At 41.4% G+C, this 15,149-nt stretch overlaps 1 protein-coding gene across 13 annotated transcripts in view; it reads left to right on the forward strand.

The window, feature by feature from the left end:
- CASK (calcium/calmodulin dependent serine protein kinase) overlaps positions 1–15,149 on the forward strand; it is a 387,068-nt gene that overhangs the window by 224,609 nt on the left and 147,310 nt on the right. Inside the window, exon 1 of one of the 13 annotated variants that reach the window (XM_019529083.1) lies at positions 5,129–5,198. The exons of the other annotated variants lie outside the window; for them this stretch is intronic. Within the exon in view, the coding sequence (XP_019384628.1) occupies positions 5,192–5,198 (7 nt within the window). The 5' untranslated portion in view covers positions 5,129–5,191. Of the gene's footprint in view, positions 1–5,128; positions 5,199–15,149 lie in introns of those variants that run through there. 13 annotated transcript variants of the gene reach the window in all.

The following is a 15,149-nucleotide window of genomic DNA, read 5'->3' on the forward strand; positions in this document are numbered from 1 at the left end:
TGGACATGTCCAAGGTCCTTTTCTCTATACTTACCCTTGTCATCTAGCCATTGTTTTGAATGAGGAGATTATTCATATTTCTCCCAGGAATTTCATGTCTTTGTGCTGTCCTGATTTTCCTCTTTTTAGCAGCTTCTTCTGCATCCCTTCTTTCCTCCTTTTTCAGTATATCTTTAGAGCTGGTTCTTCATTTGTTTTTCCTTCTCTCTATTCGTTTTCCAAGTGCCTTTATGGTATTTCTCCTCTTTCAGCTGCCATCACCGTGCAGCTGGTTTTGCACATCTGACTTCCTTTCACGTTTCCACCTAGATGTCTCACCACGACTTTAAGCTGAACCTAACAAAAACTGAGTTTCTCCCAAAGCTGCTGTTTCCCTTCCCTTGTTCATCACCATTTACAGTTCTATTTTCCAACTTATCTATTAGGCATCAAAACTCTGGGTCAACCTTAATATCGTTCTTTTCTCCTCTGTTTTACATAGACAATCTCTAAATACTGTTGGTGGGTCTTTTTGTAGCATCTGTCCTTTCTATTTAACCCCCATTGCTAAATTTTTTCTTCATATCTTGATTATCTCCTCTGCTACATATCAGTCGAAAATGCTGCTTCCAGAATAAACTTTGTGTCAACTTGTACCATCTTGCTTCTCATTTCTAGTTATTTTGTGGTCTCCTTTGCCTTCACATTTGACATGCACCTCTTTATTTCCCAACCTCTCCCCCTACTCCACCCCTTTGCAGATTAACCCAGTCCTGCTTATATATTGTATCAGATCTTGTTTCTGCTTCTCCACCCAAATTTCTCTTCTTACCAAATGCTTCTTCTCTCATTCTCATGATCTCTTCTAGGCTGTTCCTTATTCCTGATATCTGGCAAACCATCCTTTTCTCCTCCAGGATCTGTCCTGAAAGCACATTTTTATTCACAACACTTTGGAAGGATAAATTCTGTAGTAGTCCTAAGATTTATCAGTTTTCTCAACATCTTATCATTAAATATATACATTGTTGGTCAGAACCGTGTTGTCTGCTTGAACTAGACTGTAAACTCTGCAGAGCAGACTGCTTACTTGCATCAGCAAGATGTCAGCATTCTTCTTCTATTTTGTATTGCTAACAAATTTTATTCTGTAAGTGAAAAAATGTCATTCAGCATTACTTCTCTGTTAGGTCTCTCCTGCACGAATTACAAAAACAGATCTTATAGAAGGGCAAGGAATTTCTGAACAACATGAAACTAGTTCCAGTTTTATTTTTTAAGTTAAAATAACAACCTTAACACTGAATTAACCACACAGCTCTTCTAGTATATACATACAGGTCTTCTAGTATGTTATACTTCTGTCATTACAGTCCACTCTCCCCTGCCATGTAGATGCTCTTATTCCAGAATTGGCATTTTTTTCTTGGAGGTGCACTGATGCATCGTTCCGTATCATATTGGCACCAATAAAAGCAGAATTGACATTATTGGCAATTGACTTTTTTGGCTGATGTAGCCAATTAATGTGATTGATAAATACTATGTGCATGCATACATCTGCAGCATGCATGTGGCCAGGAGCGTAGCATGAACAGATGGTCCAACTGGTAAGTCTATGGGGGGGAGGGAGAGGGTAAAGGAAGAGGCATGGCAGAGCAGATCAAGGCCCCCACAGTGAAGGAGTGGGTGGGGCTGAGGCAGAGGCAGGGGCAGGCACTGCTCAGGCGGGGGGGCGGGCAGGGAGGGAAGGTGGCTCCCACCACTGCACACCCCAAGGAGGGTATAGGGGGCAAGTGGCCTCTGGATATGTGCATAGGGTGATGGCAGGTTGCCCACTGGCATTCAGGGCCAGGGGCTGCACCAGGTCTGTGCTTAGTGGGGGGATATGGTGAATTTTGGGGTGGTTATAGTGCCCGTAATCTCCCTCCCAGTGCTGCCGCCTGTCCTGCTCCAACCAACCTGAGCACAGCCCCAGCCCAGCCCTGCTGGGAAGATCCCAATGCAGCCCTGGCCCCAAGCATGCAGTGGGAAGCCCACTCTCACCCCACGTACAGATCTGGGGGGCATATGCCCCCCATGCCTCCCCCAGGGTGCACACAGCAGCAGGAGCCAACCCCTCAGCCCCCAGAAGAGGCACTGGCTCCGCCCTGCATCCTGCCCCACCCCAGCTGTACAGTACCTGCCCCAGCCCCACACCCTCACTCACCATGGGGGCCTCACTCTGCTTTCCACCACACCCCTTCCCCCCAACAGACTTAGCAGCCGTATGCTGTTCTCCATGCTGCTGGGCTGCATATCGGCAATCAGATTAGTATTGGCCAATATGGTTGGTCAATAATTGGCCAACATGGCTGGTCAATAATTGGCCATCAGGATTGGCCCAAAAAATCTTTATCAGTGCACCCCTACTTTTCCTGAATTTCCTTATGTGATTTTTGAAAGTGGTAAAAGTTAATAGGAACCGGTGCTGCTGTTTTGGAATAGTCATGTCCACATGGAAAGTTAATGCACTGTGACAACAATTATGTAGTACTTTCAGTATTTCCTATAGATATACAGGATTTTCTGTAAAAATCCTTCAGGATATGTGACAATTTTTATTAATGTAGTTGTACCTAGCAAGTCAAAAACTGAACATGCACCAGGAAAACACAACTGGAGAATAGCTAGTGTACCTAGTATTAAGTGTTTCATTTAAGAAATAATGTCTACTCTATTAAGATCTTTTATCTTTACCTAGTATCAAAAGAAAAATATTGTTACTTTCCAAGAGTAGCAAAAATAGTCCTGTAATTCTACCATTCAAGATAGTAGAATCAATTTCAGGAAGTTGTTCAGGTCAATCCAAGAAATTCTTTACTTCTTCAATTAGAATCCGATTCTCATCATCTCGAGGAAACTTCATTAACCAGCTACTTCATTCTTTCAGGTTAATAAAGATTAATTATCAAGAATGTATAGATACACACATTCACAGTTTATTCATCAAGTAATAGGTCACCCAAGATTATTTTTACGAATGTGACCATTTCCACTGCAGAAATCTCTTGAATACAGCCATAACTCATTTTGTACTTGGAAAGAAAATAACTGTGGAAATAACTGTATGTTCCATTGTATGTGTCTGTAAGCCATGGTGCTGAGCATAAAGGAACAAGGGGCAATTGTCATTTAGATTAATTTAAATGATTCTAAAGAAATACCAACTTCCAGTCATCCTCATTCATGTAGTAAAGAGTTCCTGTTCTCTTGGGTCAAGTGGTCAAATTTGAGAATCTCACCCCCAAAATAGATCATTTGACTAATCCACAGTGAGTCATTAAACACAAAGTTTTCATAGTTTAGAATGTATATGAGGATCATCATCCATTATGATCAGAAGGCTGGTTTTATAGAGGAACTGCTTTATAAAATAGAAAACAGTCCAGCATATTTGCAGAGTAGGAGGCAACAAGGAAGACTTGGAATACAACAAATTGATGACTTCAAAGATGTCATCTTCCATCTTTGTGATCTGTGCCTCCTTCCATCTTTGTGATTTGTGCCTCCTTCCATCTTTGTGATCTGTGCCTCCTTTCTAGAAGAGGTTTTCAACATGAAGACTGTACATGGATTTTCAGGATACTTTTTGAGCAAGACTGTGTAGATCAGGTGACATTCTTGTCAGCTGTTAAGTCTCCAGGTTTTTCAGTCAGAGGAGAATTTTGAAGGAACAGACTCATTCAATCCAAAAAGGGTTGTTCTTTTTAATTAGCCATTTAATTGACCCCAATTTTCAGTTAGCACAGTAAACAAAAACAAAGTTTCTACACAAAAGTTTTTGTGATTCTACATTGGCTACATGGGTTGTGAAAACCGGCATTCATAAGAATCATTATACCATTCCAATTCATTGTTGATCTTGCTGCTAAATATTAATTACCCAAGAAATATTCCTCCAGAATCCTATAATATCCTTAGAGATCAAAAAATTCAGCTTCATCATCTTGCTGAAGAATATACTTATGTTCAGTGCACAGTGCATTACACAACTATCAGTTCCTTTAGCACTTCACCAGCCAGCAGTCTATAGTTCTGACAAAAATGACATAACATTGTACATGTTGAAGGAATCCAGAAATCTAAAACTTTGTCTGCAATCAGTAGTTTTCTTATTAAATGGCCCAAATTAACAATAGACATGTTGGATTGTTTTCTTTTCATCTAGCCTAGACTTTTAGTGGTTTACTTAGTGTTTGAATCTTGCAGCAAGCCACTTCTTTTTTCTTTTGAGGAAAAGCTGCTATTGTGAATAGTTCCTGCATTTATTTCTACATTTTTCTTCTTTGCACCTAAACCAGTAGATAATATGTCATCTCTTTTTAAGATAAGAAGACTAAATAAATTAGATGGAATACATTTATTTAAGAATTTTCAACACTTTGCTGGTCTAATTAGACTTTCTTTCAAATGACACTTGGGTTTTGCCATCGGTCAGAAGTTCTGTTCTGTATGTAACTGGGTTGAGGAAGAATAGAGGAGACTTGTATAGGTAAACAAAAGTTTGAATAGGTAAACAAAGGTTTGAAAAGAGCAAGTTAAGGTACAGTCTACTTCTTTTATAGTAGGTTTGTGGACAAAGAAGCCTAGCCATCAGTTGTTTTATCTAAACACAGTACAGTCTTTATGTGTTTTCTGGATGCTACAGTCCAGGGTTCCAGTTGACTGATGCTGCATCTTCCAAAATACAGTTTTCAGGCAAGAGTCTCTACTAAAACTTAGTATCTTTTTTTCTTTATGTACTCATCCTTCTCTTATACCTGCTTTAAGAGTCTCTATTGTCTGGAATAATGCGGAAAGGAAGTAGAGGTAGTAAAGTATAACATGTCTGGTCCAGTTTGTATGATTCCTTCCACATTATTCTAGACATCTCTCTCTTTCTGAAATTTCTTAATTTAAAACATATTTCATATTACACTGTTGTGAGAGGTCAGATGGTGATTGTTAGTACCTCACATATTTTTCCTAAAAATTATTTGTTCCAGTTGTTTCCTTATACATCGTTCAGATACTTCTGCTGTTGAAGGACAAGCCTTCTGATATCTTGGTCATCAGTTCCCTGCCTTAGGGATGACAAAATCTGATTGGGTCTCTATAGATACCCTTCTTCTTGTGGAAATCATAGCCCTATTGTCTGGAATAATGTGGAAAGAGTCATAGAAACTAAATTATGAAAGGTAAGTCAAAAGTTCTTTGGCATTTGCAAATGATACCAGGTTGGCAACACTGAAGACTGAAACGCTTTGTTTATCCACAGAATAAATGCAGGGAAATGAGCATCTATGCAAGCCTTCACATTATCAATGTGCCTCTAAACTGACTAATTTGCAGAGGCTCCAGGTAGTGGTGAGAGTGTGTAACAGTGTTCTTGGCTGAGGTAGCCAACAAAGGATTATTTTGTAGTGTGGGTACTTGTCTATAAAGAATTGGGTAGAAACTGCCATGATACTTGATACGTGCCACAGAAGAGCCTTAAGATATCTGGTCTTGATCTTCAGTTATTGCTTGCCTGGATCAATTGTGAGCAATCTAGAAGTGCAATGCTCTGTAATCACTGCTGTACCATTTAGTCCCTCAAATATTTTCTTAGTGGTAGAACGTACAATGCCATCCGTTGTCTTGGAAGACTCATTAAAAATATTGTCATATCTACTTTTAAACCATGGCTGTTACAGAGCAACAAGAATTCTCAGTTTTCTCACTTTTATTTCAGTAGTGATGTTCTAAAATGGTGTTTTAATATATTCTTTATAGCAATCCAAATTACAGGAACTTAACTTCACCTCAATAAAGAGGTCTCATTAAACTTCCTGTTAGATGTCAACTTGTATGTGCAGTGCAACAATTGTTTAATTACAGAGTTACTTGTAAACTGACCACTCCTTATTTTCTTCTTCTCCTTAAAAAAATTAAAAGCTAAAATTTAAACAAAAATCATAAATCTCTTCCCTGAATACAGGCAATAGAAAATAATGTCAAGTGCTATATTTTTCTTATATTTACGTCAGTTCATTTTCAGCTTGTCCTGGGATGGTTGTTGAAGGAAAAGATGGAGAACAAAATTGAGTTATGTAGTGTCTGCAAAGGAACAGAAATGTCTTAGGGTGTAGAGGCCTGTTTCTTTTTGAGAGTAAATCAGAAAAGCAACATGTCATCTCATGTAGGGACAGGAAGGATCATGGGTAACTGAGCGGTAGTTCAGGTAGTACCTATGTGGTCACACATTGTACCTGCTAGTTAGCAGAATCTTGGAAACAGCATGAACCAAGATTTCTTACCTCTTTTTAAATGAAGTTGGAAGAGGTCAAAAAAGAAGTTTTATGAGAAGGGCTGATGATATATTCTATTTTTGAGGGCAGAAAAGGGGCTGGAATTAAGCCCACTTCCCCTTCTCCAAACCAAGAGATTATTTTGCTTCTCTTAGTATGTAAGAGCAGTCCCACTGCGCAAGAGGGACACTCCATCAGAAGAATACCCCATATGTTTGTACAAGCCACCCAGATATCCTGCACAAACCTACTATAATACAAAAAGAAAACGTACACTGACCACACACCTTTAGTTGTCCTAAAACATTTGATGCTGGAACCTATAAGATCACCAGACAGTTGTAACTGATACTTCAAGGGCTCTGCACCTTAAAAGAAATATTCCTCACCTCTCCCCACTCCCCCCACCCTAGGCTCTTCACCAGAAGCAAAGTCTTCTCTGATCAGTAACCACTAAGCAGAACCAGAACCTGCCTGAAAAACAGCTTCAAAACCTGTTCCCACCAAAGCCATCAGAATCCATAGATCCTATATATACCCATTACAAAACATGACATAACTCATCCAGTGCACCAGTTACCCTCATGGAAACTCCACTGGACAAAATAAGCAACCCTTATGCTCCAGAATGAACTCTCAGAAAAATGACAAAGGACAAAACCACTCAATCACTGGCAGAGAACACTTTTCACAGAACAAGTATTCCATCTCTGATCATGGAATTTTTGCCCCTCACGTCAATATTTTCAGAAGATGAGTTTGAAAACAATAATTCATAATTTTACTGGACACTAGTAACACCGGGGTGCTAACAAAGATAGTGGTTTTATGACTTGCTAAAAGAATAACAGCCCTCTTAACTTGGAATGGTCTTATTCATTTCCATAATTAGGTTTATGCATCTCAGCTGTTCCTTATTTTGTCTACAACTACTTGTGTTAACTTCTCTTTGCTCCATAGGTTTACTGCCCATTCCCCTTCTTAAGTGAACCCTTTCACATACATAATGGGGTTAAACAAAAATAATTGTTCTACCTAGCATGCTTTTTTCCCAGACCCCAGGAAGGTGTTCTCAACTATACAGTTGGTCCAATAAAAGAAATTACCAAACTGATCCTGCTTCTTGCATAACCCCTGGATTATAATGGCTACTACAACACTATTGTGTGGTATGTGTTGTCAGAAGTTTGATATGAAGTTCAGTTTTATAAGAAATAAGGGCTGCTTGCAGGCATTTAAAAAAAAAAAAAAAAAAAGTGGCACATTACTTAAAATTCTGCTTGTTCCTGTGTAGTGCCCAGTGCATGCCCAGTAGAAGCAATGCATTAGTTGGACCCAGCTTGCCCAACATCTGTATAGATTGCACGCTTTAGTGGGGCTTTTTTGGCATTTTTATCTAATAGCTGATTAAATCAGCTTTAGCTAAAAGCTCCAAAAAGCTCCACTGAAGCACCCAATCTGTACAGATGCTACAGAGCTGGGTCAAAGTAATGTGCTTCTGCTTCTGGTAAAGTGTGTGTATGTGTGGGGGTTGTTGTTTTTCTTAACACCTACAAGCAGCCAAGAAGCTTTGCAGAGAGTCTGTATTTTTCTGGTTTTTTTGGTTTGTTTTTTTTGGGTTGGGGGGGGGGGGGTGTTAAGTGTCCACAAGTAGCCAAGGATAGTAGTTTACAGAGCTAAAGCTCCATTCTTTCCTGAGGGAGGGAAAAGAAGCTGCTCTCCCTGTCCGTGTCATTCCCCTCCTCCCTCTCCCCCATCCTCAACTCTCATCTCTATCCTCAAATTAGGCTTGAAGTCTTGAAACACCAAAAAAGCTGCTTGTGCAGCTTCCAGCGAATTTTGTTCCATTTAGCAATGCTTGAACTGTTGTGAAGATTATTTTATTGCAAAAAGGTCCTAGTTTGGAGGATATCAAATAAGAGATTGTTTTATTTAAAGATGCAATACTTGGAATAGAATGTATCCACTGCATGGTTAACATGCCTTCTCTAAAGCTGTTTGTTTAAACAATAAATATGAAGTTACCACCAAAGAAGGTTCAAGCATTTTGCCAAGAAACAGCTAGTGAGCTTAGGTGAGGGTAGACCTCTAGTGCTATTTATTTATTAAGTTTATATGCTGCCCTTCACAACAAAGGCTTGGGCAGCTTAAAATAATTTGTAAAAGCAGTTAGAACAGTAAGATAAGAAATAAAACAAAAACTCCCTAAATAATGTTCCAGCTTAGCCTTGCTTGCTAAAATGCCTGCCCAAGAAAGGTCTTACAGCACTTGTGGAAAATATCCAGACTCAGGCTTTGACAAACCTCAAGGGAGAATAAGTTCCAAAACTGAGGAGCACCTACAAAAAAACAACTTCCTATGTGTTTTTGCTGGACAAAAGCAGCCCAGCTGGTCAGTCGGTGGGGGAGGAAAGGGGTGGAAGCCCAGGGGGTACATGCAGCAGGGCTCAGGGTGCAAAGCCCAGCCTGCAGCAGGAGCTGCCTCCACTGCACACTAATCGGGGGGTACATGTCCGTCCCCCCTCCCCCCCCCCCAAGAAAAAAAACAAACAAACTTGGAGCAGTGCTGGCAGCTGCAGCAGATCTGAGGTAGGGAATGGGGCAGGGCCCCACACAGCCATCGCAGGGTGGGGTACGGAGCCATGAGCGGCTCGTCTGGGGGGTGCGGGGAGGCCTGGATGGCACGGAGAGCACATGGCCCCAGATCTGCCAGTGGGGCAGGCTCTTCCCAGCCAGGCTGCGGCAGTGCTGGGAGCAAGGCCAATGGGGGTGGGGGGGGTCTATAGGCCCCCCCCTGCCGCTGCCACCCACCCAAAGCACAAGCATGGGCCAAGCCCAATGAGAACAGCCCCATGCAGCCTGCCCCCCCACCCCTCCTCCCCCTCCAACAACTTGGGCACCAGGGGCTGACGGATGTGGGGGAAGGCAGGCTGCAGGCTGGGAGGCTGCACCAGGCTGTTCTTGCCAGTCCTGGCCCGCGCTTGCACTTGGGGCTGGAAGCAGTGGTTGCGGGTGCTATGCTGCCCCCTCCTCCTTGTGGCCTCGCTCCCAGCACCACCACAGCCCAGCCAGGAAGAGTTGGCACTGCTCCGGCCCCAGCCTGCAGCCCGCCCTCCCGGCAGATCTGAGGACACACACCATGCCTTCCCAGGCTGCATGCCCCCACTCCCCGCACCCTCTGGACAAGATGCTTGCAGCTCTGTGCCCCACCCCACAGCAGCTGTGCAGGGCCTGCCTACCTCCCCGCCATTGTGGATGTGGGGGTGGGTGCCATTCAAGGCTCCAGCAGCGAGGGAAGTAGGGCTAGGGCTGGGGCCTTGATCTGCCCTGCCTACCCATGGCACTTTCCCCTCCTTCCCTCCCTGTCCCACAGACTTACCTGCTGGGTGGGGAGATGGGGGTCGTAGATCTTCAGTTCCTTTTAAATTCTAAAAGTGATCTCCAACCTAAAAAGGCTTTAAAACAAAACCAGAACCTTGAATTGTTCCTGCAAAGCTATTGGAAGCCAGTACAGAACCTGAAGAATTGCAGTTCATGCTTCTAGTGATTCTCTGCTTTCAGAACATGGGCCACTGCGTGTTAGCAAAGTTCATGACTTTTCTGAAGTGTCCTTCACTCTATTTGTATCATTCCATATATACTTTTATTAAGTTGCAGTACCAAAAAATGTACCTCTGTGGAAATAACCCGTGGAAGCTAGTTTGTTTATGTACCAGCAATTTTCTGAGGCTGTCTTTGAATAATCTCATTTGTTTCACATTACCTTTTGATCAAGGGAAAGGTACTTAGCCATGTTAGTGTGGAGTCAGGCAGAAGACAGGATAGATATGCACCTTTGTAGACTAAATCAGAGAAGTGTAGCATCAGCTTTTGTAATGATAATGAAAAACAGTCGTAGAACTGAATTAACTGACTCTTGTGGGGAAGATGCTAATAGCCTGACAAAAATAGAGTTGCTAAAATTCATATATTTTTGTTCAGCCTTCCCAGACAGTTCACATATTTCAGCTAGTCAGATTGTGCCTGCTTTTGTGAAGAAGGTGAAAAAAGTAATGATAAATTGGGCATAAAAACCAGATTCTTAAAGGTTGTGAAACTATTAAAGCCTTATAGAAAGGAACAAATAGCTTCCATTACACATTGTAAAGTTTTCTGTTAGATACTCTTTGCTGAGTACCTTGTTGGTTAGCAATACTGTGAGCAGCTACAAAAGTCAGTTTTAACATATTGCTGCAGTCTTCCCTTTTGAGTTTTATATTGTGTTATATAGCTTCCATTTTAATTAGAAAAAATATTTCAGTTTACCTAAATACATAGTAATTTTCATGTAGATGTGTCAAGCACTAAACAAAATACTTCACAATATCCTTCTATAATAAAGAACTATTAATTTGACTGCTCTGCAGATGAGGAAAGTGAGGCATCAAGAGGTTATGATTTTCACTGAGGTCAGATGGTGAGTCACTGGCAACAGTGTAGAAAATAACCCCAAGTTTGACTTGTCATACTCTTTTTCCATTTATTATATGGGCACTGTGTCGAAAGATTATAATGTGACTTACGGTCATTGCCTGATAATTAGTTTACTGCTAGTAAAATGAACGGGCACTACACTTAAATACTTGCATATTATGTTTGTGTCTGTATTTCTGATGGGAAGTTTTAAGTTTTAAAGTTTGCTTTATTGTTAATAGGCAGTAGTTTTGCACATTGCTGTGTAGGCTTGTGAGAGGTCAGGAAAGGCCAGGGCAGGGAAAATTATAGAAGTTGAGTAGCTAGCATTTCAAGTTCAAGTCTATATTACGTGCACTGTAACTTAAATATTTGATCATTGTTTTGTTGTGTTATAGATATTGATCATTACGAATAAATATTTGGGGGATTTTTCTTGATTATGGTTTGTTGTAACTAGCCCCTAAACTTAAAGGTAGAAAGGGAAGAGGCAACTATTTTATTTCTGCTTAGTCCCTCTAAAAACATTCAGTAATAATTAATTAAATGATAGAAATTCAAAAGGTGAACTTTAATATTAACAATATACAAATGCATTAACTAGTTCAAATTAAAAAACAAGCTGTTTCTTTCCAGAAAGTGGTTTGATAACGCAGTTGTTCACATACTGGTGTTATTATCTGGCTTCATTAAGTCAGTATTCTTTGTATCCAGTTTTGTTCATTAATCACACTATCATTAATAAACAAAAAGAATTCATTCATAAATATTTTTAAGCATTTTAAGCCCATTTTCCCTTCATATACTGTTTGCCCACATTCAAAGGGATTTTTACGTCAGCATTATAACTGTTTGTTGTATGGTAAATATGGTGATAATGCTAATGCAGCAATTAGAAACTCTCTTGCCAGGACAAATCTTCAAAATACTGTATTTTTGTGTACAATATGCAATGCATTTGTATTACAATGTGCTCATTTTTCCTCACAATATGTACATTTTTCCTCTCAGAATCAGTCCCACAAAGCTGGGGTGAATGTATTAAGCAAGGAAGTTGATTTTCTGACTAGGATAGAAGCACCCTGCTTTAATTCATGCACACCATTGCAGCAGTTGTTGCCATGAGGCAGCTGAGGAAGTCAGTTGACTTAATAGGTCATTGTTCTTTACCCCTGAAGTGTTAATGATTGCTGCTTCCTTTCACTTGTTTTGATGTTCTACTAATCAGACTAACCTTTCTTAGGGCAATTTTGCTATCTGCTGGCTGCTCTTGATATCTCTTCTGTTTCACAACCTTGGAAACTCTTTAACTCTCTTCAAATTACAGATCTATCCAGAGAGATCAATTTTAAGTAGCAGCTAGGGTTTCAGCTTTAGTTCAGCAGGAAAGGGAGAGTAAATCAGCCAAAGATCATTAGATTCTGTCCCTGCTCTATGCAGCCAAACATGCAGCCAAACTTGTCGGGGGGAGAATTCTTTACTTGCTTTTCAAAAATAAGATGCATATTGTTTTCTGGGACGTATTTTAAGAAAGGAAATATAGCATTATTTGTGTTCTTGCATTCTTCAGTTATGCCTGTGCAACACAATAGAATGCCAGGTAGGTATATCCAGACAGGCTCTAAGTGAGCTAGGTGAGGTTCTGGAAACATTGTAGTCATGTTAGCTCATTAACCTATCTTAGAAATCTAGTTTATTTAAAGCTTGCACAAGTATCTCTACACACTACTGCACTGAGACATGCATTTAGTGTTCCAAACAGCAGTTGTAAATCCTTCTTTTTAATTTAATGAATGATTTTTCCAGTGAGTAGAAAAATCATTCTTTCAGAGATAGTATCACTTCAGCACCAGCGTGCCATCCATCATAATACCAGCAAGGGTGTGGACAGATGTAACATTTGAAGCACTTCAAATGATGACCTGAATAGATGTATACTCCTTCTAAAGTACCACCAAAATGGTGGAAGTACTCCCAGAGTAATCCTAGAGGAAGAATATACTACCTAGAAGCACTTCAAATTTGTATTACATGTGCATGTGCTGTGGAGTGTAAGAGAGGAGGGCTCAGTCCTCTAGCATCATGCCATGCACCATTTTCCTCCTCTGCTGCTATACCACCAATAGATGGCAGGACAAGGGAGACACTGTCGATGAGTGCTCTCCTGTTCACTTCTGCTCACCTGAGCCCCTGCCCCCTAAACCAGGAGACCTTTGGAAACAGGAGATCAGAAACTCCACATCCCCCACCAGATGCAGGAGGTCTGCTTTCCACCCACCAGTCCTCCAAGTACTTCTCTATTTCCAGTCTCCCAGTTCTGATGGGGGAGCACATGGTCTCTGGGCTTCTAGTTGCAATGGAGGATGAAGCAGGTGGGAGAGTAATCACCGATATTGGCTCTATTCCCCATTCATTGGTGTGGTTGGACCAAAGTCACACTGGCAGCCTGTTCTGGTGGTCCTCCCATATTAAGAGGAGTAGTGCTGTAGGTCACCTTGGTCCCATTTCATGCCCGCTGGCTGGAGAGCAAACCAGTTTATACGGCTCAGTGATTTTAAAGTGCTCCATCTGGGGGGCGTACCAGAGGGCTGTACATATGTCCACAGCAGAAACTTTCTGTTTTTGTAGTGCTTTTCAAATAATATATTTGCCCCTTCCTACCCACTGGGCCGAAGGAAATTTTCTAATAATGAGTGCCACTGAAGTTCTGGTAGAGATACCCAAGAAAGGTTGTCGACAGATCTGTAGGCAGAATGAGCTCATTCATCTTACCAAAGTTGCCCTTACAGTTTTCTTCAAAAGATTCAGGGCACAGGTGGAAGAATTTAACTATCTGAGAAGTAAGCTTGTTTTCCCATAGAGAGAAGGATAATACAGGATATCCTGCCCCTGAAGATGATCCTGATAAGATAGAGGGGTTGACAGGAAGGTCTTGAACTACTTTGCCAGTTTTGCATTCAATTCAGTATCTCATAAAGAGCTGTGGCAATTCTGAGGTCATAAAACTAGTCATGCTGAAAAGCATTTCTTATAAAAAAAATAAGTTTACCAGTTCTTGCCAAAAACAAGCTAAGTAACTGCTTGTTACTTAGCAAGCAGTCAGGGCGGTGATCAGCAGCAGATAGGATGAACTGATAATTCCCAGCACTTTTCTGACTTGCTTTATTAAAAGACCTGCTGTATGGAATTGTGACAGCCAGAAGCCTTGGGGAAAAGACTCATGGCAAGGAGATCAACAACCAGAAATTAATATATGATGTTGGTCTGGGGCATGGAGAATAAGGGCTTGTAGAAAAAAGTTGACTCCTCCCACAGGACAAGCAAACAATTCAGGCCACATACCACTGTGGGCAAGACAAAGACAGTGGTTTTCTGTAGAACAAGGAAGAGAACTAGACAGACATTAAAGTAGGCAGCAGCAAGATGAACAGCATTGGACAGCTTCATCTACGTAGAAAGTTTCATCATGTTGGCACTGCTTGCTCTAAAAAGTTAACCGGAAGTTTCATCGTTTGGCACAAGAGGCCCTAGGTGACCTCAAGCCAATATGGAGAGACAAGCAAATCTTCCGGACACTAACATCAGGCTGCTCTAAAAAGTGCATTTTTCTCTGTCCTGCTCTGCATTGCATAAACCTAGCAAGAACACTGATGCAAAAAAACCGGTCATTTGAATTGAAATGTTACAGACCATTGTTTTTGTAGTCAGCTCATGAAACCATGTCAAAAACAAGATGATCAGAAGAAGGTTTGCTGTGAAAAAAACACTATGGATATAGCAATGAGGTGGAAGATTCCAGCATTTTGGCCACATCAGACAAGAAAGATGACCAGCTGCTAAAGGCTGTGCCTTTTAGCCGGGCAGAGGGCAACAGGCCAAAAGATCATCTGGACAGAATGCAGCTAGGTGATATAACAGAATGGTGCAGTATGGATTTTGACCTGGAGGGTGTGGGCAGTGGGGTTCTGCAGGGCTCAGTCCTCAGGCCCACACTGTTCACCATCTTCATCAGTGATTTGGACAAGGGGGTAAAAAGCACCCTGTTCAAATTTGCTGATGATACTAAGATGTGGGGGGATGTGGGCATGCTAGAAGGGAGGAATAGGCTACAATCGGACCTAGACAGGTTACAGGGGTGAGCGTATGAGAACAGGATGGGATTCAACACCGACAAGTGCAAAGTGATGCACCTGGGGAAGAACAACCAGCACCATACCTACAGGTTGGGGAACTCCATTCTTGTCAGTACAGAGGCGGAAAAGGAACTTGGAGTCATCATTGACTCCAAGATGAATGTGGGCCGGCAGTATGGGGATGCAGTCAGGAAGGGCAACTGCACCTTGTCATGTATCCACAGATGCATCTCAAGCAGGTCCAAGGAGGTGATCCTCCCCCTCTATGCGGCAC

This window comes from Crocodylus porosus, unplaced genomic scaffold (assembly GCF_001723895.1).
Source record: "Crocodylus porosus isolate Cpor-Errol unplaced genomic scaffold, CroPor_comp1, whole genome shotgun sequence".
In the NCBI taxonomy this organism is placed as follows: Eukaryota; Metazoa; Chordata; order Crocodylia; family Crocodylidae; genus Crocodylus; species Crocodylus porosus.